Below are 25730 nucleotides of genomic sequence, written 5' to 3'. Positions count from 1 at the left end.
CACTCTGGGCGACTTACAGCATATATGGTTGACTTGTAAAGGGGACCCCTGACCATTAGATCTAGTCGTGACCAACTCTAGGGTTGCGGCGCTCATCTCACTTTACTGGCCAAGGGAGCCGGAGTACAGCTTCCGGGTCATGTGGCCAGCATGACTAAGCCGCTTCTGGCGAACCAGAGCAGCGCACGGAAACATCGTTTACCTTCCCGCCGGAGCGGTACCTATTTATCTAGTTGCACTTTGACGTGCTTTCGAACTGCTAGGTTGGCAGGAGCAGGGACCGAGCAACTGGAGCTCGCCCCGTCACGGGGATTCGAACCGCCGACCTTCTGATCGGCAAGTCCTAGGCTCTGTAGTTTAACCCACAGCGCCACCCGCGTCCCATGGTTGGCTTACAGCACATAATTAGTTAAATTTATATACTACCCTATACCCGCAGGTCTCAAGGTGGTTCTCAGGACAAAAACTCTAGCACTGCAGACAATGCAATGCTGGACTCACTGGATACTGACAACTCATCAGCACCCTATTACCTATAAAGTTTGCTTTCAGAGCTCAGAACCACTCAGGACTGGGAGGTGGTCTGGATTATATCCATGGACCCCAACCAATCCTGTGATTGTAGTAGAGGGACTGGTCAAACCAGCCTCTCCATAACATAATGGCCTTAGCTGGCCCGGCTGAGTACCCCATTAGCATCTTGAAGAGTGGGCCATGTTGCCATAGAGACAAATGTGTGGGGCTTCCCCACTCACCTAGCTGAATGCCAGGTCATCAAAGAGCTGGAAAACCAATAGACTAAAGCTGAAGAGACACAGTTGCTTATCTCGCTTTGGCTTTAGGGAACTGCCTGGAAACTTAATGGGGAAGCAAGATCTGTTGAAGGGCTAATGCTGTGAGCCCTGCCATCTCATGCTCAGGTTGTAAAAAGGTAAAAGGACCCCTGACCATTAGGTCCAGTCGCAGATGACTCTGGGGTTGTGGCACTCATTTCGATTTATTGGCCGAGGGAGCCGGCGTACAGCTTCCGGGTCATGTGGCCAGCATGACTAAGCTGCTTCTGGCGAACCAGAGCAGCGCAAGGAAATGCCATTTACCTTCCCCCCAGAGCGGTACCTATTTATCTATTTGCACTTTGACATGCTTTCAAACTGCTAGGTTGGCAGGAGCAGGGACAATGAAACGGGAGCTCACCCCGTCGCGGGGATTCAAATCGCCAACCTTCTGATTGGCAAGCCTTAGGATCTGTGGTTTAACCCACAGCGCCACCTGCGTCCCATCAAGGACATTAGGCCCACCCTAAACGGCTCCAGCCCTGTACACCTGAAGGAGCATCTCCACCTCTGTGATTCAGTTGAGATCCAGCACCTCTGAGGGTCTTCTGGCAGTTCCCTCACTGCAAGAAATAAAGTTACAGTGGCCTTCTTGGTAGTGGCACCTGCCCTGTGGAAGGCCCTCCAGATGTCAAGGGAATAAAGACCCTCTATATGAAGGCAGTCCTCTATGTTTAACGTTTGATGCTTTACTGTGTGGTGTTTTAATTTGTTGGAAGCAGCCCAGAGTGGCAGGGGCAACCCAGTCATATAGGAGGCATATTGTTTTGATGATGATGATGATGATGATGCAGAATAAAAAGGCCTGATGCTTAGTCTCTTAAGCCAGGGGGTGGCCAGATCTTCAGGTATTGTTGGACTTCCAGCTCTCATCAACCCCAGCCAGCATGGCCAGTGGCAAGGGCTGATGGGAGCTAATAGTCCAGCAACACCTACAGAGCACCAGGCTGGCTGCCCTTACCCAAAGTACTGCATTGCCAACACCAGCTAAGAAAACACACTGACTGCAGTCATCTAACAGGCCGCTTACACTACAGCAATGCAATCAGAGGGAAGGGTGTTGAAAACAAGAGTCCATGACAGATGAATCCACGCAGTGCCCATTCCATCTTACCGTTAATATTTCACTGTACAGCACATATTCATGCAGAGTAGGGAAGAGGCTTTCGGAGAGCCCTGCCATCTGTTTCTCAGTCGCCTTGCAGCACTTGTCGATGCAGCCTGCCACCCCTTTCAGCGTGTCCGCCAGGTCTACTTCGGATGCGGACCAAAGCGTGTGGATGGGGCCAAACTCCTTCAGCTCACAAAAATAGTCTTTAAAACGGGGGGAAGGAGAGAAGAGAAGGGATTGGCATTTAAATTCCGTTTCTAAAATAAAATAAGAACCAGAATATTTTTTTTTTAAAAAATTCTGTGACAAGATGTGGTCACAGGCAAACCAGTTCAGTCCCATTTGACAGGTGAGGAACACATATTCAGCCCAACATCTGATCTTGAGTTCATGGCAGATAGTTCTTTAATTTCTATTTGGGACAAGTGGGGTCTGCAGCAAAATGTTGCAGCGTGGCGTCTCACTGATTAGAATTTCAGCTACTCCATTCCATCACCCTCCTACCAGGTTTACTATTTACCCACCCTCAATAGTTAGTCAGCATTCTGCAAGCACTGAGCATACTCGGTCCTCATTGGACCGATTCTGCCTCCTCAACCCTAGGCTTTCTAAATATGTTTACTACTTTTCCAAAACTTGTGGTTCCTCCAAGCCTCCTGATATCCCCTTCTTGTGTGTGAATAGTACCATTTTGATTACTTAAACATCCCTACTCAGAAAAGGCTGATCATATTGGTATACATGAAGAGGGAACAGAGGCCGGATTCTAATTTGCCCTACTGTGGGGATTCTGAAGCCAGAAAGGAGGAAGAAACTGGAAGCCCACCAGAAATAGCCAAGAAAGTTGGCTTTCTTTTCCACCAACCTCTTTCTTCCCTGTAGACTCGGTGGGAGATTTTATCCAACAGATTGATTTTCTGGCTAAACACCTCCACGTGGTCCATCATTTCTGTAAATGCTTCTGGGCGGTTCTTCACGGGCGCTCCTCGCATCGATGACGCGACTGCTTTGACCGTTTGTCCCATTCTGCTGAGCAGACCAGGCCCCTGCTTCTTGTGAGATGAAAGTTCCTAAAAATTAAGGGATGAAATCAAGCTTTGACTTGGGTGAGTTGTTGTTTACGTACTTAAAAAAAAAAGATGTAGTAAAAACCCAAGTTCACATCACAGTCCATATGAAACATGATAAACCTTTGTTCCCATCGCTGATGCCAAAATTAATCTGCTAACTCACTCTACTAAGGTATAACCTCTGGCGGTTCCTGCATTGTGAAAAGTGAGGTTGAAGGGAACCAGGCAAAGGGCCTTCTCAGTAGTGGCGCCTGCCCTGTGGAACACCCTCCCACCAGATGTCAAGGAAATAAACAACTATCTGACATCTGAAGGCAGCCCTGTATAGGGAGGTTTTGAATGTTTGACATCTTACTGTGTTTTAATTTGTTGGCAGCCTTTCAGTGTTGCTTGGGTAACCCATTCAGATGGGAAGCATATAACTATTACCTATTACAGTCATACCTCTGGTTGTGAACGTGATGCGTGTGGGAGGCATGTTCGCAACCCGCAGCGTTCGCAGCCTGAAGTGCTGCGTCTGCGCGCGACGCAATTCGATGCTTCTGTGCATGACATCATTTTTCGCTTCTGTGCATGCATGAGCGCCAAAACCCGGAAGTAACCCGTTCTGGTACTTCCGGGTTCAGCGCAGTCCACAACCCGAAAACACACAACCCGCAGTGTTGGTAACTCAAGGTATGACTGTAATTATTATTATTATTATTATTCTCGTGTCTTTTTGTTCTTGTGTTCCTTGTTTTGTCCAGTGCTTTCAATGACTTCTTTAAAAGCATGGCTTTGTCTATAACCCCCACTTAAGTAAAAATAAACTGGTGCCTATAAATATTCAAAGGCATTCCCATAACGCAATTCCCATTTGATACTTCAAACTAAGCTTTCTGAGAAGATGTGTTGTTTCATAGTGGCTTTCCTAAGGTCCTGGGCTCTTTCCCTGAATATTCCATAAAAAACGAAAACACAGGGTAAACGCAACAGGGTATTTTTGCTCTGGACTGTATCCGGACAGAAGCAAGGAGGAGATCTTTTGCTCTGAATGAGCAAACAGGGAGTTCTCTCTGTCTGCTTTCTCTCAGTTTTGGTCTGCAGAGAACGTGGAAGGGAGCAGGAGAAGAAAAGAGGTGTCTGAAGTTAGTGCACAACCTCTCCCCAATTACAATCCTGGGGGAAAGGAGGAGGAATAGTCTGAATTCATCCTAACCCAGTTAGATAGGTACCTATTTTGGTCAGACTTGACAAATCTTACTTTTATGATCACCACAACAAAATAAAAAAGAATATTTACCCAGGCTTGTGCAGTAAGAAAAATTTTGAGGTCCTCATTAAAAGTTAAAGTGGGATGATCAGCAATCCGGTTTAAAAATTTATGCAGTGCTTTCTTTCTCGTTTCAATGAATTCTTCATTAAATCGTTCCACAACTCCTTTCATTATGAATTTTTCAGGCAATGGCTAAGGCAGAAAGATAATGGAAGGGAAAACACAGTTTTATAAGTGCATGTATATGTAAACAGCCATTCTAAAAATATTGGTCTGTTTTGGATGTAACCGGAAACCATAGTTTATAGTGTCACAAGAATGAGGCTAAGTGATTCAATGGGCTCACATTCTCCTCCTCCTCTGGCATGGCTTGCTTTCATTTAAGATTTGGGTTTTTTGCATTATTCTAACTGTGATTCATCAAAAATAAAAGCAGAGGCTCAAAGGGTGAGAGGAGGGGGGTAGTATGCAAGCCCAAGGCTCACTTAGGCTTATCTTCAAAACATTAGAACATGGTTTAGTGTTACATGCGAACCAAGTCAAAATAAAATATGCAGTGGTTTTATTATTAGAACAAATACGAGGGAGAGGATACACTGCAGAAAAAGAACAGTTACCACTTATCACTCTTAAGAAATCAGTTTAGCACATCCAATGTGCTTTTTCTCTTCTTTCAATCTCAGCTTTCTGCCTAACAAAACAAGAGTTGATTAGACCTACAGGAACGATGAGAGTTGGGTGTGCTTCCTCAAGCCTTCCCTTTAACCAAAGGAAATCTTGATAGCGTCGTCTAACTTCATACTCACTGGAGTCGAATTCACCACGCATTGTCTAGAAAACATACAGAAGACAGTCAAATGATGCATATGTCGAAAAGGCCTTCAGGCACTCATGGTGTATAATGGCTATTTGGCGGAGAGAATGAGTGTTTTAAAAGCAAACAGTGCATGATTATTGAGTAGCCACTATGAATGGGACTTCCGCTTCGGCACAGAGGTCCTTTTGTATCAGAAGAACTGCACACAGCCAGAGCAGAACTACAATTCATGACTCTGAGCATGAGCTAGGTTCATGAGATCATTCAGTCTTACTGCAGCACAGATTGGCACAGATTGTATTTACAGCATGCTCTGAAGACGTCTAAGCTTTAAGCAGCCTTTTGAGAAGAACCTGCAGAGAAGAATCTAAAATGGGTGGCATCTTCTTGTGCACTGGGGAATAAGCTCCTCACTGCCCCCCTTGAATACAATTGGGCTGACTTCCAAGCAAATATGCATAAGATCAAGCTGCCTATCCTCTCCTTCACTTACAAATGGAGAAGAAAAAAAACAAGCACTCAAAACAGTGGATGGATAACTCAGTTGGTGAAGCATGAGACTTAGTCTCAGGGCCTTGGGTTTGAGCCCATATTTGGGCAAAAAAGTCCTGCATTTCAGGGGGTTGGACTAGATGATCCTCAAGGTCCCTTCCAACTCTATGATCTAAGCTGGTCCTTAGAAACTCAGCTCTTCACAGGAAGACTTCAAAATTGACTGGCTGTACGGTTTTTTTTTTAATTTAAAAAATGGGCAAAGTACATTTCAGTGCAGCCACAAATATATTCCTATATTCATCACCCCTCATTTTAAGATTGTTGTGTAACTGCGAGACAAACGTGTGTGTGTGTATGTGTATAGGAGAAATATCTGTGAAAGGTTATAAAGCATAATCACAAGGCAGGAATATGTGTGTGTAGAACTGTAGATATAGATGTAGGGGTGTGTGTTTGTGTGTATGTATGCAGAAGGTAACTATCATAAACTGACAGGCAGCCTTGCCAAACCACTTCCTTGTTATCTTTCCATTCATATGAATAGCTTTGGCCAGGACACCCCATGGGATTTCTGACTATTTATTTATTTTTATTTTTCATTCATTACATACATCTCAATTTCTTAACATTTATTATATATTCCTCCCTTCCAGGGCTTCCCCCAACTTCTGCTTCCGGTTTGTTTCTCTTTTCACCCACTTTGCTATCTCCTAACAGAAAAAGTTATTAATAACATAACATCAAGCCTAAAAACTTAAAAATAAAATTAAATACACTATAATATTTCACTATTTTCTAAACATTTTCTAATACTAATAATGTGAATATTTATTTAAATCCTGCCATCAAGTCTATTGACATTCTTTGTTTCTGCAAATATAAATGGTTCCCATTCTTTTTCAAAGTCACTGTTGTCTTTTTCTCTAAATCTATCTGTCATTTTTGCCAGTTCTGCATAGTTCATCAACTTCTCTTGCCATTGTTCTTTAGTTGGTATTTCTCCAGTCTTCCAATTTTGTGCAATCAACATTCTTGCTGACCATTCCCTCCCCCCCCCCACCCCACAGCAGAATCACATGCTATATCACACACAACTTTTGAAACCCCCCTTTTGGGGGTAAAAAACCCCTTCAACATTATTCTTATTTCAAAAAGTCTGTCACATGGCTGTTGGAAAAGCCCAAGCCCAAAGCCCTCTCAGGTAGGAGTAGCTGCCCCCCAGGTAAAGTCTCGGATTCCCATCAGTCCCAGTGGTGAGGGATGATGGGAGCTATAGTCTGACAACATCTGGCTTCCTCTAAGGCAGGGGTAGGTATCCGAAGGCCCATGGGCAACAAGCAGCCCACAGGGGTCATTTAACCAGCCCACGAGCTGCTCCTGAACCAAGTCGCCCGCTCAGTGAGTCCCTGTGAGCTGCGCTAAACTGGCGTGGGGACTCATTCCCGTGGTGCCGGAAATCGCGTCTACATATATGCAGATGCCGGAAATCACGTCTGCGCAGATGCTGGAAATCTGCACAGACGCCGGAAATCACGTGCACGCTCAGGCACGCAATCCAGCCCACAGAGAGATCTCTGCTGGAGTGAACCGGCGCATGCGAGGTAAACCTTGCCAACCCCTGCTCTAAGGCAAGCGGAACAGACATGCTTCTTTCTCGCCAAGTACCACACAGTGGGTTAAACCACAGAGCCTAGAACTTGCCGATCAGAAGGTCGGCAGTTCGAATGCCTGTGACGGGGTGAGCTCCCGTTGCTCGGTCCCTGCTCCTGCCAAACTAGCAGTTCAAAAGCATGTCAAAGTGCAAGTAGATAAATAGGTACCTCTCCGGCGGGAAGGTAAACAGCATTTCCGTGCGCTGCTCTGGTTCGCCAGAAGCGGCTTAGTCATGCTGGCCACATGACCCGTAAGCTGTACGCCGGCTCCGTCAGTCGTAAAGCGAGATGAGCACCGCAACCCCAGAGTCAGTCATGACTGGACCTAATGGTCAGGGGTCCCTTTACCCTTTACCTTACCTTACCTTACCACACAACACCTGTGACATCGGTACCAGCTGCAAAGTTTACTTTAAATGGCCAAAGCGGAAATTTGCGGCAATAGGAAACTAACCTTTGTAACAACTCTATAAGTGATGAACGTCTCTAGGGCAGTGATGTGGCTTTCCGGATCGTCAACTGTAATGAAAAGATCCTTTAATTCCGGTTCATCATCAAATTTGTACTGGTTGGTCATCGAAGACGGGGATGTGGGCATCAAAGGACTGAATGAATTGACCTCGGTGAGGGAGGCATCCTGTGGACAAAACAAGGCATTTTAAAGAATTGACACTTACACCAAAATGATACAACTTACTTGTTGCCATCATAGCTAATAGTGACTCCTATATTATATCATTGATTTGTCATAGTTTGTGAGGCTAAAATATAGCCAAGGGTTGTACCTCATCTGTGGGGCTTTCACCATAATCCAAAGGAATGTATCATAATCACGACACTATCAGTCTTCAAGACTGTGAGGAAAAGGGGGCATCGACAAGTACTAACCAGAACCATTCCTACCATTAGGCAGTCAGGACCATTCCTACCTTAGGCAGCTATTTTTGAATGTCATGGAAAGTAAGCAAATGGTGAATTATCCAAGCAGCGCAAGGGTTTACAATATTAATAGAAAAGGCCATTGTTCATTGAGAAGAGGCTGTAACTGCTGCTTCTCGATCACCTCAGGGTTTCACAGAAGCCCCTGTGGAGAGGTGACAGTTGGAGGAGGGAGGAGCCACCGCTGGGAACTGGATGATGGCAGAGGTAGCTTTACGGTAGTGCGACCAACTGGGTGCCCCGCTGTGGGGGGGGGGGGTCACAAGAATGCTGCAGAACGGGGTGGGGTGTGGAATGCTAGATTTTAGCATCAAACAGGGCGCCGCTGAGATTTGAGAGCCCAAAGTCCGCCACCGATGCTGCTGCAATGCAGGTCTGTGAAACCTTGCTAAACTACAACTCCCATCTTCCTTGGCCATCTGCCACGCTTGATGGGAGCCATAGTTCAGCAACAGTTGCAGGAGCAAGGATTCTCCAGCCTGGGTCTTGTATGGCATTGTAAAATGGCTCAATGTGCGATTTAATGGCTCCTAATGGGAGCCATTAACACTTGAAGATTAAATTATTGACTCACTTCTCTCTGGTTAACTGCTTTTTCCATATATAATAAAATATTTTATTCTCAGGCTTTCTCAAAACACTTCTCCAGCATTGCATCCCTGCCCCCAACCGCTGGCACACCAGTCTCAACTAGCTGTTTTTTTTATTGTCAGGCAACACTCAGATCCACAATGGCAATCGCCTTGAAAACTGGCTACTCAGTTATCAATGAAGCAGCAAAAGGGGTGAAAAAGACGTATCAATCAACCAGCAAGGCACAATAGCTTTTAATGCCGTGAAAATGCCCTTCAAGTCTGGGATGACTGTGGTGCTTTCCCTGATTTCCAAAGGTCATGCATCTCTGCCTTTTTGTTTCTTTTCGAGCAACAGAACCCCTTTGTACAAAGGAAGCTTAACTTTGCACTGGAAACCACATTTTTACAATGGCTAAAGTGCCAGTATTCCATGCTTTCTTTCCTGGCAGATCATTACAAGATATAAATTGCTAAGTCACACAAAAAGGTGACTTTGCATCCCAAAAAACTCCCTGAGCTGCCATGGGAGCCTTTCTTTGCACTGAACATTGAGTGGTTGTTTTTAACTTTTCTGTCCCACAAACACAAATCACTGCCTCTCTAGGATTAAAGTCAGAGAACCAATGTGGCTAAGGGAATGAGCCATAGATCAGGAACTCCCTGGTGCAGTTCTTTACCACAAACCACAGGGGATGTCCTTCAATGAACTACCTTCTCTCATGTCATATGCAACATGGATAAAATAAGGGTCACACTAGATGTGACTTTATGCATGTCATCCAAAATAATGCTTAGGCAGATCACATCTTTTTTGTTTATAAAGTGCAGCCACAAGGCCCATTCCCAAACTTGATCAGGACCAAAATACTTCAATCTTTTCCCCATGTCAGTTTCTCACCAGAAACCCTCCTTCCCCAGCTGTATCTTCATACTGTGGTACCTCAGGTTGCAGACGCTTCAGGTTACATATGCTTCAGGTTACAGACTCCACTAACCCAGAAATAGTACCTCGGGTTAAGAACTTTGCTTCAGGATGAGAACAGAAAGCACAAATGTGAATGCTATTCCATCTTGCAAGTTCTGGTTGTTTCACAGAGTACTAGCCTTCTGCTTTTGGTACATTTGATCCGCCATAAATGGCTTCAAGGGTATTTTTCAACATCATTTTCTCTTGTTATAGATAATATAGTTTGTTTGTTTCTCTCTTCAAGTACTTTTTAAAAAATGATCTTTCCTTTTGTCTCTGTGTGCAGACTTTTGTCTCGTCTTTGGCCTCATCTGCAGTATATATTTAAAGCAGTATTCTAACACTCCATACATTTAAATGGTTTGTCCCCTGTGTGAGCCCATTGATGCTTTCTATGGGTTTCTCACTGAAGGTCCTTCCATATTGCAGACATTTAACTGGTTTCTCCCCTGTGTGAGTTCATTGATGGTAAGTAAGGGAAATACAAAAAACAAAACAAAAAACACTTCTCTTTCTGTTTGTCCCTGTATGAGTTCGTAGATGTACAGTAAGTTCCGACCCCTGAAGCTCTTTGCATATTTGATGCATCTAAATGGTTTATCCCATGTGCAAGTTCATCGATGTGAAGGAGTCAACCCTGACTGAAACCCTTTCTGCCTTCCATTCATCTAAATAGTTTCTCCTGTGTGAGTCTGTTGATGTTTCTTAAATGTTCCACTCTCACTCTTTCCATGCTCCATACATTTAAATGGTTTCTCCTGTGTGTGATGGTTTCTCTTTGACGATGTGAAGTTAGTTGTGCACACTGACTGTAGCACATTCCACAATCCAGACATTTAAGTGGTTTGTTATTCCGAATAAAACTACACATGGCCCCCGACAATTCTGGCCGTCTTCTCCATTGCCTGCTTTCAATTTCTCCTGGACAACCAACATCTCTGCATTTATATTTTTCAAGCAAGCAGATGAGCTCAGACCTGGGCATCAGAGTCTCTCCAGATGTCTCTAAGGGTCCTGGGTGGGAAATCTCAGAGGTTGTGGAGAGGGGCACAGTTAACAACCTGACCCGGGTCAACCATCCACCTTCCTCCTTCCATTCAGATTCAGCCTCATCTTTCCTGAGGAGCTCAGAATCTAAAACAAGTTGTAGATTCCCAGGTGAACCCATGGCTGGACTCCACATAAGGCAGTGTCCTGTGTTCAGATCCTCCAACCTCCAATGCAGCAGCAGCTTCAGCTTGCCCTGGGCATGGTGAGGGGGTGGAATTTAGCTTCCAGGGAAGAACAGGGGGCAGGAGGAATTGAAACTCCCCCTTTTTAGGGATCCCTCTCCAGGATGAGTCAGAGATTCCTGAGAAGATGGGAGAAGCCAAGGCAGCCTGGGAGCCCCTCCAGATATTTTCCTACCAGCACCCCAGATGAAGGGATTCCCCAAAAGGCCACACCTCTCTCCCCACCCCTGCCCAGCTGGGATTCTCTCCCTGGGGATCCACTCAGCCCCCTCAGAGTCTGACCTATGCCCAACAGCCCCATTTGGCACAGCTCACCCCTCAATTATTTTAAGTTTGGATGCCTGCCTTCCTACTTAAACCTCTCTGCTGTGCCTTAACTGTCCTCACTACCATAATACCTCCCTCTCATCATTCGGATCACTTTCTCCTTTGTACCACTCCATTCACCAGCTTTCTCCTGCTTGTCGACTTTGCACTAAGCTTCTTATGCTTACTTTCATGTATTTCCGTGGTCTTCCTTATCTAGATCTACGGTCTCGTCTTTCTTTGTCTGCTGCTGCATGACACTTGTACAGCAAAGCTTCCAATCTAAAACCTAAACCTTACAGAACCCTTTATATTTCGCAATGGGAGCACAGCTTGGAAATTTAGATGTCCATACCAAAAGTGGGTTTTAAACCATTTTTTTAAAAAATGGCAACGCTTTTAGTTATGTTCCAGTATTTATAATGCTGTATGTTAGCCCTGGACTCCTTTGGGAGAAAAGGTAGAATCTAAATCAAATAGATAATAAATCATCATCATCTATTTACCCTGGAACTTTCTTACTGGCCTTCAGTCTCATTTCCCACCCTTTGTTTTTCTGTCCTGCCCCCCTGGCAATGTGTCTTTAAACAGTAAGCCTGCAGGTGGATCTGCTTAATTTTAATATTACTTAAAAGTGATTTGCTCTTTCACTAGTAATTTGCAGCAGTTTATCAAACCCATCAGCTTGCATGTGTCTCCTGCTATCACACAAAGGAGTGGGGGGTAATGGAATAGCAACTTAAATATTTTTATTGGCTCAACTTCAGTGATGCTAATAATAATAATAATAATAATAATAATAATAATAATAATAATAATAAATTTATTATTTATACCCCACCCATCTGGCTGGGTTTCCCTAGCCACTCTGGGCAGCTCCCAACAGAATATTAAAAACACAATAAAACATCAGACAGGGTTGTCTTCAGATGTCTTCTAAAAGTCAGATAGTTGTTTATTTCCTTGACATCTGATGGGAGGGACTTCTCGCAGTGAAGAAACTGCCAGAAGGCCCTCGGTGCTGGACCTTAGTGTCCGGGCTGAATGATGGGGGTGGAGACTCTCCTTCAGGTATACAGGGCCAAGGCCGTTTTGGGCTTTAAAGGTCAGCACCAACACTTTGAACTATGCTTGGAAATGTCCTGGGAAGCCAATGTAGGTCTTACAAGACTGGTGTTATATGGTCTCAGCGGCCACTCCCAGTCACCAGTCTGGCTGCCGCATTCTGGATTAATTGCAGGTCACCTTCTAAGGTAGCCCCACGTAGAGCACATTGCAGTAGTCCAAGCGGGAGATAACTAGAGCATGCACCACTGTGGCGAGACAGTCTGCGGACAGGTAGGGTCTCAGCCTGCGTACCAGATGGAGCTGGTAGACACAGAATTAACCTGCGCCTCCAGGGACAGCTGTGAGTCCAAAATGGCTGCATACCTGGCCCTTCAGGGGCACAGTTACCCCATTCAGGACATGGATATAACACATTTTGGGCACAATCCTATGATCCTGAGATGGCATTCCAAAGGCCATAGGAGATTGTGGATCTCCCTCTCTGTGGGTGGAAAGGGAGGCCCATCCCAGACACATGGAAAGAACCACCCACATTGCTCCTCTGCTATCAGCCCTCCAATGGTAGAGAGGAAATGTGGGGGCAGTTCTGAGTGTTGGGGTGGCTTTGCATACTCCCCCCGACCTGCTTCCAGAATGAACCCAGAACTGGCATGCTTCTTCACCTTCCAGCTCTTCTACCTTCCAAGGTAGAAGCAGGTCGCAAAACCAGCAGGGCTTCTGGCCGTTCCGGTGCCACAAATCATCTCCAAACCACCCTCATGACTTCCTTCTGCCCAAGGGCACATTGACACCATACTTTTCGAGAACATGGCTTCCTTCAAAGAAGCCTGGGAACTGTAGTTTAAGGGTGCTGGAAAATGGGACTCAGATATGCATGCCTAGAGCGCTTCACCATCAAACTCCTTACTGCCTTTAATCAGGTCTTTTTTCAGCCGGAACCTGCTGGAACTTAGTTCCGGCACCTGTCAGGTGGGTGCCATTGCCACTGTAAGAGAAAAAAGGGCATTCATAGTGAGTTCCAGCACCTCTTTTTCTAGAAAAACAGCACTGCCTTTAAGTATATAAGTTTCATATACAGTGGTACCTCGGGTTAAGAACTTAATTCGTTCCAGAGGTCCATTCTTAACCTGAAACTGTTCTTAACCTGAGGTACTACTTTAGCTAATGGGGCCTCCCGCTGCCGCCGCATGATTTCTGTTCTCATCCTGAAGCAAAGTTCTTAACCCGAGGTACTATTTCTGGGTTAGCGGAGTCTGTAACCTGAAGCGTCTGTAACCCGAGGTACCACTGTACTCGTATCCTGCAGATGGGTGATTTAAGTCTGAAAGAATTGCTGAAAGCCACACAGCATAGTGAGTTTATGGCAGAGGTGAAATTTAAACTGGTAACTTTAAATTTCATAATATATACTCTTAGCTGCAGAGCCACACTGGCTCCAAAGGCAGAAAAGGGATAAATTGGCATAAGTTGTTCCCCGGTGCCAGCTAGATTTCAAAGCAGATGTCTGACACAGATAAACCATAAAAGCAGCCCTCTGCAGAGCACTTTTGTAACCTTTTAAAACATATTAGTCCAAGTTCTTTATACAGAATATAAAAGTCCGGGAATCTAATGCCTATCAGGAATGATGACAAAGGGTGATGGCCTACATTATTATCTTCCAAGGCACCTTCCAAGCTTTCTAAACACCAGGGGCACCATTAGGCCACACAGCCAGGTAGTTGCTAAAATCACATGTGCTTTATGTTTATGCTTTGAGTAATAATCTGGATTATTACACTTGACAGTTTTAAGATTCTCATTTTTCACCATTTAGGGAGCTGTTTTATTTCCATTGTGCAAGCTGCGAAAAATGATATATGAAGTCAATTTACCTCCAAGTACTCATGCACTAGAAAAATAATGTTTTGGTTAGGCAGCAAACTTTGCAGATGAATACATAGAGGGGGCATGGAAATGGAGGAATTTCCTTCATATTAATATTGATTTCATAGGAAATCTTTTATTAATGTTCGTAAAAACCGGTTTATGAAAATAAAATAAAAAGTAAATACTGACCAGGAAACAATGAGAAGGCTGCTTCCCTTTCAATATTGCTATACCACAGTGTACCAATATCAGAAAATGGTATTTTGACACAGGAATGGCTAAAAATCTTAGTGAAGACTTAGTGAAGATGGGAAGCTAGCGACTCCCATCAGCCTCAGTGAGCATTGTCAACGGTCAAGGATGATGGGTATTGTAGTCAGTGTTAGAAACTCAGATATATAAGCTAGGTGCCAAATGGCTCCTTAAACCAGGGTTGCAGTAGCCAAAAAGGATTGCTTAGTTGGCATTTTGGGGCCAGGTGGCTTGAAAGTTGCATTTTTCAATACGAAGTTTTGGTTGCTGAAATTCATTCCGATTCTGCAGATAAAAGATAACTGATAAAATTCCACAGGCTGTGGTATTAGTGTGTGAAAACGGTCAAGATCCAAGGATGTACCGTGCCATATTAGAAGCAAAAAAACTTGTTTTGATGAATTGGAAGAGCCACAAAAAGATCCCATTGAGCACATGGGTTGACAACATGGACAGACTAGTTACATACGAACAAATTGCATATCGACGCAAATTAAGAATGGATAAATATGAAGAAATCTGGAAGGAATACTTAGGCGATAAGGCAGAAAATGTTGAGAAGTAGGGGGAGGAGAGGGGGAAAAATATTGTTAAAAGGGTGTAGTTATAGGTATATCAGTACAGTGGTACCTCAGGTTAAGTACTTAATTCGTTTCGGAGGTCTGTACTTAACCTGAAACTGTTCTTAACCTGAAGCACCACTTTAGCTAATGGAGCCTCCTGCTGCCGCCGTGCTGCCGGAGCATGATTTCTGTTCTCATCCTGAAGCAAAGTTCTTAACCTGAAGCACTATTTCTGGGTTAGCAGAGTCTGTAACCTGAAGCGTATATAACCTGAAGCGTATGCAACCTGAGGTACCACTGTACTCAAATCTGAATTGTTAAATTGTATTATTAGTGTTGTTGTGGTATTTGTTGTGTGTGTTTTTTGTGGTTGCTGTCGGTATTAAAAATAAATAATTTTTTTTTAAAAAAGCTCCAAGGATCCCCAGGCATGCACCTCAGATGGTGGAGATGTCAGACACCCTACTAGCACCTGGGAATCTTCACTTGGTCGCAAGTGGCTGATAGCCAGGGCAAAATGCACCTGGAGCCTGCCAAATTTTGAATGCTGGCTATAGTCTAATGCATCTGGAGAATGCCAAGATGGGGAAGGTTCCTATTAATTTCTATGGAGGCTCTCACAATCTGGGACTCCTTGTGTGCAACACACAAATTTGTTCAAAGTGTGGGGAAGGGTGTGATTTGCAGTAGTGGGCACAGGGATGGCTAAGGAGAAGAAATGAAGGTCTCTCTCTCCTCTCTCTCTCTCTCTCTCTCACACACACACACACACCCCTACCTATTTCAGCCCATCCACTTCCCCCAAATTCACTTGACAGAATCTGCTCCTGTTCTGAAGGAATTTGGAATCAGCATATTCAAGTATTAAATTGTTGCCTTCCAGTGTTTACCCCATCGCCACCCAAAGAGGATTCTGTACACAGAGCAGAAGCAGAAATATTATTTCAGCATTAGCCGGATGTATTTTTAAACATTAGGAGAAGTGTACAATTCATAAATGATTCATTAATGCCTCTTAGGCTTCTATTCAGGAGCAAATCTAGCAGTCAAATCTAAGATGCTGACATTTGGATTTTTCACTCCATAAATTTCTGTCATAAACAGATCTGTGAACACGGGTTTTCAAGAATGAAAAATGTGTGTCGTCTCCTACAGCTGCTCTGTGAATGCTCTTCTGCTTAATTTGTAGAAAGGCAGCAGGGGTTGAATGTTTGCCATTTCAAACAGCTGGTTTTGAACCAGTAACTGGTGAACTACAGTAGCCTGGAACAGTTTTACCTCACAGATTGATCATGGAAGTAACGTAATTCTTTTGTGTTCCAAGGTGCCACCTTCTGATTGCCAAATTCTCTCATGCCCCAAATGGCTTTAATTCTGGCCATGCGAACGGTTCGAAGTCTTCTACAAACTTCCTGCTTCAGGACAGCCATCGGTCATAAATATCCTGCTCATAGTTTCAAATTTCCTCTGCCACATGGCTCTTTAGGGTTTTGTTTTTGCTCCTTTCCCAACTGACAGGCTTGCCTTTACAAGCTTCCACTCTTTTCTCAATATTTCCCATTCTCCTGCCCTGAAGCATAGACAATTACTTGGACAACCAAGGTTAACATGACCCTACACATACACACAACTGTGCAAGGGGGTTGTGGGTAATGTGAACTAATCCCACCACACATACCAATGCGCCTGGTCACTACACACACACCTGCCATCCACAGGTTTGGAGCACACTGAAAGGGACTTGAATTATTGCGCACACAGCTCTTCCACACAAAGGAACACTCTGGCCTCATCTAGGTTCCCCTTTAAAGCCCTAAATGACCTCGGCCCTGTATACTTGAAGGAGCGTCTCCACTCCCATCCTTGAGCCTGGACACTGAGGTCCAGCTCCGAGGACCTTCTGGAGGTTCCCCCATTGCGAGAAGGAAGTTACAGGGAACCAGGCAGAGGGCCTTCTCGGCAGTGGTGCCCTCCCCTCAGATGTCAAAGAGATAAATAACTATGCAGCTTTAAGAAGACATCTGAAGGCAGTTTTTAATGTTGTATTATGCCTTAAATTTGCTGGAAAAAGGGACGTGGGTGGCACTGTGGGTTAAACCACAGAGCCTAGGACTTGCTGATCAGAAGGTCGGCGGTATGAATCCCAGCGACGGGGTGAGCTCCCGTTGCTCGGTCCCTGCTCCTGCCAACCTAGCAGTTCGAAAGCACGTCAAAGTGCGAGTAGATAAATAGGTACCACTCCAGCGGGAAGGTAAACAGCGTTTCCGTAGGCTGCTCTGGTTCGCCAGAAGCTGCTTAGTCATGCTGGCCACATGACCCAGAAACTGTACACCAGCTCCCTCGGCCAATAAAGCGAGATGAGCGCCACAACCCCAGAGTCGGCCATGACTGGACCTAATGGTCAGGGGTTCCTTTACCTTTACCTAAATTTGTTGGAAGCCACCCAGAGTGCCTAGGGCAACCCAGTCAAATGGGTGGGGTACAAATAAAATAATAATAACAACAACAATAATAATAATAGCCTGCACTAGATGATGCTTGTGGTCCCTTCCAATTCTACAACTCTATGATTCTATGCTCTTTTAATGCATGAGGGGTTGCCAGGAAAACCCCTCCATGACTTCTCCTTGGCCTATTTGAGCATGGCAGTGTTCAGATGCTAACAACCAGTAGCCTGCCTGCTCACTAAAACTATGTGCACATTATCAGCAGAACACACAGTGAGATCGTCCCCAGGCCCTTCTCCATCTCAAGTCACACTTGCACATTGCTGTGCATAGCAGGGATGCATTCACTGAATACACATTGGCTGCTTGGCTTCTTCACCTCTGCAACTCACCTCGACTCATATGCACGAAGCTGTCATACGTGCATGCGCAAAGTCTGCCTCAAATGTATACACCTCAAAGTAATGTGCCCTATACCTTCAAATCAGATGGAAACTGGCCTAAGGGGAAATGCACCAGACAGCAGTGTTTATTAAGGAACTACAACAGGCTTCCTCAAACTTGGCCCTCCAGATGTTTTGAGACTGCAATTTCCATCATCCCTGACCACTGGTCCTGCTAGCTAGGGATCATGGGAGTTGCGGGCCAAAAATACCTGGAGGGCCGAGGCTGAGGAAGCCTGAACTATGAAATATAGATGTGGATTGTGGCTAGTATTATGGCTTCAAATACCAGAGGTGGGAGTGCACTGGAGCCAGAATAAAACAGAAATATGTATACAATCTAAGAGCTTCTAGGGAAATTCTCCTTTGCATCTCTTCAATATCTAAATTTCATTTAGTTTGGATATAAGAGATGGCCTTTTCAGTGGCTTGGGAATTCTCTCCCTAGGGAGACCTGTCTCAATTGCTTCTGAAGACCTTCTGAAGACCAAAGTACACCTTTCTCTTCTATCAGGCCATTTTTTTCTGCCAATTTGTGAAATATTCTACATTTCCAGTTTTCTTTACTTGATTCATACCTGTCTGCTGTTTTATCTTAAACTTGTTTCGGGACTTTATATCTTTTTATTGTATATTATGAAGCTGTACCTAAATCTATTTGTAAGCCAGCTCGGTGTCTTCTTTTAATGGAAAGGAAGGGTAGAAATAGTTTAACATATAAATAATAACAATAAAATAGTTACAGACTGACCTGACTTGACCCAGGCTAGTGCCGCAGGCATTCCTACCTAGAGGCAGGGCTCCTGACGTTTGGATCAGAGAAAGAGATTCAAATGCACACACTGCCATTTAACAAACTCGAGAAATACAAAATGACTGTTAGTCACTAATTTCTTCGCAATGAAATATGCCATGATTAATTTACCATCACGCGTTTCAGCAAGAATTTGCAGTTCCGCATTCGGTGCTCGCCATGAGCCTTTCGAACCAAACTCTGACCTTAAAAACTAAATTCTTTGCCTGAGAATATATAACAGTGGTGGTTACCACTTTAGAATGTATGAAGCCCCTTTAAATGTGTTGTGGGAGGGGGGATTATTGGTTTGTTATTGTTCTTACTTTTACTATGTATTCTGAGGTTCTTTTTTGTAATTTTATCTTGAGATCTGCGGATGAAGGGCAGTACAGTGGTACCTTGGTTCTCAAACACCTTGGTATTCAAACAACTTGGAACCCAAACACTGCAAACCTGGAAGTAAGTGTTCTGGTTTGCAAACTTTTTTCAGAAGCCGAATGTGCTCTATTTTGAGTGGTACGCTTCCGTTTTGAGTGTTACGCTGGGGTCTGTCTGTTTTTGCTATTTATTATGCGTTTTTGTATTTGTGGCTCTTTTGTTTTGTTTTCGTGACGGTGTGGAACCCGGTTCACCTACTGATTGATTGATTGATTGATTGTGTGACTGCAGTACATTGTTTATTGCTTTGATTTTATGGATCGATGGTCTCATTAGAGAGTAAAAGTCATGTTATATTGCTGTTTTAGGGGTTTATTTTAAAAGTCTGGAACGGATTAATCCATTTTGCTTTAATGGGAAAGCGTGCCTTGGTTTTGGAATGCTTTGGTTTTGGAACGGACTTCCGCAACAGATTAAGTTTGAGAACCAAGGTACCACTGTATACAAATTTCTGAGATCTGCAGATGAAGGCTGGTATACAATTTCACTTACTGACTAAATAAGTATCAATAACAACAATAATACAAAGCACCAGGCTATAACCCTTAGGAAGGAACACAGTCAGGCCACTAGTCCATCAAGTTCAGTATTGTCTACAGTGGTACCTCGGGTTACATACGCTTCAGGTTACATATGCTTCAGGTTACAGACTCTGCTAACCCAGAAATAGTACCTCGGGTTAAGAACTTTGCTTCAGGATGAGAACAGAAATTGTGCTCTGGCAGCGCGGCAGCAGCAGGAGGCCCCATTAGCTCAAGTGGTGCTTCAGGTTAAGAACAGTTTCAGGTTAAGAACAGGCCTCCGGAACAAATTAAGTACTTAACCTGAGGTACCACTCTACTTGGATTGGCAGCCACTCTCCAGAATTTCAGTCAGGGAATCTCCCTCAGAGCTACCTAACATGGAGGTTAGATTGTATCCAGTCTTCAATGTGCATTCCTCCTGATTTGTTTGTGGGGAGGTTATATGCTATCTGCATTTGTCCTTCTGCATTTGCTAGCAGGGCGTTTATACACCCTCCTGTTAATTGTGGCATTTGGCCCAGAAATACAGGCAACGACCAATTTATGCACGTCTAATTGACGTGCGACCGCCTCATTGCACTGAACCCAGAAGCGACTTTTAAAATGGCAAAATAGCCCAGAAAGGGCAAGAAAGGCACAAAAACAGCGCCTAGCAATCCCCCCAGCCTTTGCAAGTGCAATCCCAGGAGCCCTTCAACCAATTGTTGAGGCCTGTGGAGAGTTGGAGTTTGAGCAAAGAGGTTTGGAGGGAACGATTGCCACCATTCGTGCCCGGCTGGTAAGTGCTGCTGGTTTTTAAGGGGTTTTTCAAGGGTTTCCAAAGGGTGTTTGCAGGATCTGCCAATGGCGTTTCAAATGTACAAAGTTTCAGTGCATGTCTGGTGCCTCAGAACATAACCCCCACATGAGATGGGAGTTGCCTGTTCCTCGCTTAGTCTTCTTCAGATCCACATGCAATAGCTCCCTTTTCGTGCAACATTAGAGACCCCCCATCACTCAAGTCCTACTGTGGAGCAGGGAGTCTATTAGATCACTATAGTCAATGGAGCAGGAGGAAGCCACTCCAAGACTCTCTCCTCCTCTTCCAAATGGCAGTGCATGAAATAAACCCTTTCCTAAACTGCAAGAAGGAGGGAAGGTAGGTGCTTCGTGAAGTTGTGCTTAGCCATCAAGTAGGTTGGAGCTTTTATATGCCTGTTGTCTTTGTCCATGGAGTTTTCTTGGCAGGGATACTGGAGTGGCTTGCCGGTTCCTGCTCCAGGTGGATCACGATTGGTCAAAACTCTCCACTATGACCTGTCCATCTCGGGTGGCCCTGCATGGCATAGCTCATATCTTCTCTGAGTTATTCAAGCCCCTTCACCATGGCAAGGCAGTGATCCATGAAGGGGAAGTGAAAGCTGGACCATAAAGAAGGCTGATCGCCGAAGAATTGATGCTTTTAAATTATGGTGCTGGAGGAGACTCTTGAGAGTTCCATGGACTGCAAGAAGATCAAACCTATCCATTCTGAAGGAAATCAGCCCTGAGTGCTCACTGGAAGGACAGATCGTGAAGCTGAGGCTCCAATACTTTGGCCACCTCATGAGAAGAGAAGACTCCCTGAAAAAGACCCTGAAGTTGGGAAAGATTGAGGGCACAAGGAGAAGGGGACGACAGAGGACAAGATGGTTGGACAGTGTTCTCTAAGCTACCAGCATGAGTTTGACCAAACTGCGGGAGGCAGTGGAAGACAGGAGTGCCTGGCGTGCTCTGGTCCATGGGGTCACGAAGAGTCGGACATGACTAAACAACTAAACAACAGGTGGGAGCAGCACAAGAGATTTGTAATTGCTTCTGCTTGCTTCAAAGCCCAGAGCACGATGAAGCATCCTTCCTGTACCCCATATTTTTGGCTGCAAACCAGACTTGGGAGAGAGAAGCAGTCAGTGGTGGCCACAAATTACAGCTGATTAGTGAACCAAAAGGCAAGATTTGTGGATCCTTGCTAGAACACTTGGAGCTATGCAGAATGGTGGGATGTGGATTGGGAAGAGGTGGGTTCTAATCCTGGAATAAGCTCATAAAGATCACTCAATGGTCTTGGGCAGGCATAGGCAAACTCGGCCCTCCAGATGTTCTGGGACTACAACTCCCATCATCCCTAGCTAACAGGGCCAGTGGTCAGGGATGATGGGAGTTGTAGTCCCAAAACATCTGGAGGGCCGAGTTTGCCTATGCCTGGTCTTGGGTAAGTCACTCATCCCTTTCACGAGAATAACTTGCACCAGAAAAAAAATTATGGAATAATCCCATTTCTTCCACACTTAACTTCTGGGAAAGACCATGAGTTTTCAGAAGTCCTAAACGGCCTTGGCCCTGTATACCTGAAGGAGCGTCTCCACCCCCATCATTCAGCCCGGACATTGAGGTCCAGCTCCAAGGACCTTCTGGCAGCTCCCACACTGCAAAAAGTGAGGTTACAGGGAACCCGAGAGGGGGCCTTCTCAGTGGTGGCGCCCATCCTGTGGACTGCCCTCACAGCAAATGTTAAGGAGATGAGTAATTATATAATGTTTAGGAAACATCCAAAGGCAGCCCAGTATAGGGAAGCTTTTTAATGTTTGATGTTTTATTTTGTTTTTATATGTTCTGGTAGCCGCACAGAGTGGCTGGGTCAACCCTGTCAGATGGGTGAGATTATTATTATTATTTACAAAGTATGATTATTTGAAAGAACTCATGGCCTAAATTAGGGACACTGCAGAGTCTCCACACCCTCCTCTCATGTCTACCAGATATGGAGAAACAACATGATGCTCCTGATCCATGTGATAAGCACCACCAATTATTAAAGCAAAGAGAAAATTAGTCATCACAAGAAGTCTGCTTTCCACACTAGTCTCATGGCAAGTATAAAGTATCCTTCAAAGCCCCTCCTGACCTATGTTGTTTGCAGGTATCTTTTGCAACATGTAACTGACACAACAATAGCGCACATTGGTGGGGGATTTATACTGGGTCATCCACACATCATTTCATTTTATTAGTTGTTCTGAATGCTTTCTCAGTGTTATCACATCATTGCCATCTGGTGGGGCATTCCTGCACTATAGCACAGCAAAAGCAAGGGGAAAATAAAAAATAAAACCAGAATATTTGTGGTATAAAAAGTTATGGGATGTGCACTGATTGGAAATGAAACTATAACCACACTCGCATCATATATTTAAAGCGCTAAAGCACTTTAAGCAATCATGGCTTCCTGCAAGGAATTCTGGGAAGTGTAGTTTGTAAAGGGAGAAGAGGGTTGTTACAGCACCCCTAATGCCCTCCCAGAGCTGCAATTCCCAGAGTTCTGTGGCAAGAAAAACTGACAGCTAAATTGTAGCTCTGCAGTTGGGGGCGGGGGAGAATAGGAGCCTTCTAATAAATTTCATGGGACACGGGTGGCGCTGTGGGATGTGGGTGGCGATGTGGGTTAAACCACAGAGCCTACGACTTGCCAATCAGAAGGTCGGCCATTTGAATCCCCGCAACGGGGTGAGCTCCCGTTGCTCGGTCCCTGCTCCTGCCAACCTAGCAGTTCAAAAGCACGTCAAAGTACAAGCAGATAAATAGGTACGGCTCCAGCAGGAAGGTAAACGGCGTTTCTGTGTGCTGCTCTGATTTGCCAGAAGCGGCTTAGTCATGCTGGCCACATGACCCGGAAGCTGTATGCCAGCTCCCTCGACCAATAAAGCGAGATGAGCGCCGCAACCCTAGAGTCGGTCACGACTGGACCTAATGGTCAGGGGTCCCTTTACCTTTAAAAACTCTCAGCACCCTTAACAAACTACACTTCCCAGAATTCTTTGGGGGACTGTTGAAACTGGTACCATAGCACTTTAAAGGTATGATGTGAATGTGGCCTATACAGTGGCGTAGCGTGGGTTGTCAGCACCCGGGGCAAGGCAAGTAATTTGCGCCCCCTAACCCGTGGATTTGCGCCCCCTAACCCTACAAATCTATGCCTATGAATGATGGTCCCTCTCTCTCTCTCTTTCTCATATTCCAATTGATTCCCATTTCCGCCGATCGATCCCCGAAGCTCTCACCCAGCGAAATTCGTGCGTAATTACGCTTCGCCATCCCTAATCCTGCCGCTTCCACCGGGAAATTATGACGGTGCGTTTCTCCTCTCCAAACTTTCTCCGGCCCTTTGCCGGCCGGCGCAGCCCTTTTGGCTACGAGCTCCCCTCCTTCTCTGCCCGCTTCCGACCCCACCTCCCCGTCCAGCCTCCCTACCTCCTGAAAAAAGGTGCCGGCGCTGAGCAGGACACCTCCCGCGGCCATCGGAGAGAGGCGGGGCCGAGGGAGGCGAGCCAATGGGCGAGGCAGGGCGGGGTAGGTGGCCACGGGGGCGGGCGCTGCCGCAGTCCTCGGGTGGGCAAGGTAGGAGCAGCCGCTCTGACAATAGGGGCGGGCCGAGGGCACGATGCGACTGGGCCCTCTGGACTCGCGCCCCCCCAGATGTTGCGCCCGGTGCGGCCGGCACCCCTGGCACCCCCCACGCTACGCCACTGGGCCTATATCCTCCCTGAAAAGTTTGCAGGCGCAAACAAGTGTCAGAAGCAGGGCTGCATGCAACTGCCCTGATAACTGTCATGAGCACCAATCTTCACGAACAGGCCAGAAAAGGGACACTCGACACCTCACCACTTCCATGGGCTGCGATGGCTGAGCAGTCTTAGGAAGGGTAATCAGGGCAACATGAATTTTTGTTCCGAAAAGGATGCCTGAAGTTTGCTTGGGTCCAAATTCATTTGCAGAGTTCTGTGGCATTAAAAAGAACTCCCCACATCAGGAATGGGGTGGGGTGGGAAATCTCCTTTGGCCATCCTAATGCTTCTGATCTTCGATGACCCTCAGCCACACCTAGCATGGCCAATCAGTGATCCTGGGGACACCAGTTCCTCATCCCTGTGGGTTGGGAAAATCAAAGGCATAGGTCACTCTTTATGCCAACAGCAGACTCAGCGATGCCCTGCACCAAGAGGGAACCTGCACACCCAACCTAGAATCGTAGAGTTGGAAGGGACCCCCTGCGAGGCAGGAATCTTTCTCCCGACGTAGGACTCGAACCCACGACCGTGAGAGGAAGAGCCTCGTGGTTCCGTGGGCGGCGCTGTCTCCCCGCCCCTTTCTCGCCTTCCTGCCAAGGGCGGGGATGCTAACCTTCCCTGCTGATGCGGGCGGACCGGAGGAGCGATTGGCAAAACTTCTCGGAGTCCCACAGCCTTTCACCGACAAGGAGGGCGCGAGGCAGAGAGGGGCCCGGACGGGGCGGGTCGCCTGCCCTTCTTGTCCCGGTCCCCTCATCACAAGCATGTTGGTCGGGTTGGACGGGTGGATGCGGGAAAAATACAGAGAAAGAGAACTTTTTCTTCCCAGCCGGCCAACTTCAGGGCAAAGGGCGGCGCGATCTGGGTGGAGCGCCTTGCGCTTGGAGGTGGGGAGGAGAGCGGGGGCGTCCCATCGGGGGACGGCTCTGCTTGCCTCCACCCCAACCCCAGGGAAGCCAAGGGGGCTGGCAGGCTCCCCGGGAACGCCGGGGAAAGAGGGATCCCCCTTTCCTCTACCTTGCTGAACACTTCCAGGTCCTCGTCGTCGTCGAACTCCAGCAGCTCCGCGGGCACGGGGCGATCCAGGTCCGGGGGCCACGTCGGCGGCTCGGTAGGGGCGGCAGCCTGCCCGCCGCCAGGGGGAAGGCAGGAGGAGGCGATCGGCGGCGGCGAGCCGGGCGCGCAGCGATCAGCCTCCATCCCTCCCTCCCTCCGTCCGTCTCTCTCCGGCTGGTGTGCGCGCCCCGCCCGGGAGGCGGGCACGATCCCCGGCGGGCGCCCCTCCTCTCAGCGCCGCAATTGGTCGCCGGAGCGCTTCTCCAGCCCTTTCCTGCCACTGCGCAGGACTGGAGGAGGGCGCGGGGCGGCCGGGAAGGAGCCCGAGGGGTCCCCGTGGAAGGGATCCACGCGGAACACGAGCCGAGATCAGCCCCGGCACCTATTCTCCGTGCCCGGCGCGCGCCCAGCCTTACACCTTAAGGAGGGTGGGAGAGGA

General features: G+C 46.3%; 1 protein-coding gene across 2 annotated transcripts in view; it reads right to left on the bottom strand.

Moving 5' to 3' along the window:
- SNX7 (sorting nexin 7) overlaps positions 1-25490 on the bottom strand; it is a 49340-nt gene extending 23850 nt beyond the window's left edge. The window contains exons 1-6 of one of the 2 annotated variants that reach the window (XM_053391743.1): positions 25253-25490; positions 7688-7870; positions 4990-5100; positions 4297-4461; positions 2810-3014; positions 1948-2147 (exon numbers count right to left, since the gene is read on the bottom strand). In XM_053391743.1, the coding sequence (XP_053247718.1) occupies positions 1948-2147; positions 2810-3014; positions 4297-4461; positions 4990-5100; positions 7688-7870; positions 25253-25435 (1047 nt within the window). In that variant the 5' untranslated portion in view covers positions 25436-25490. The remainder of the gene's footprint in view (positions 1-1947; positions 2148-2809; positions 3015-4296; positions 4462-4989; positions 5101-7687; positions 7871-25252) is intronic. The other variant, XM_053391742.1, reaches the window with a different exon arrangement.
- Between the last annotated feature and the right edge of the window lie 240 nt (positions 25491-25730).

Source organism: Podarcis raffonei, chromosome 6 (assembly GCF_027172205.1).
Source record: "Podarcis raffonei isolate rPodRaf1 chromosome 6, rPodRaf1.pri, whole genome shotgun sequence".
NCBI classification, from domain to species: Eukaryota; Metazoa; Chordata; class Lepidosauria; order Squamata; family Lacertidae; genus Podarcis; species Podarcis raffonei.
The sequence above is the reverse complement of the archived record's forward strand: the minus strand, read 5'-3'. Positions and strand labels throughout refer to the sequence as shown.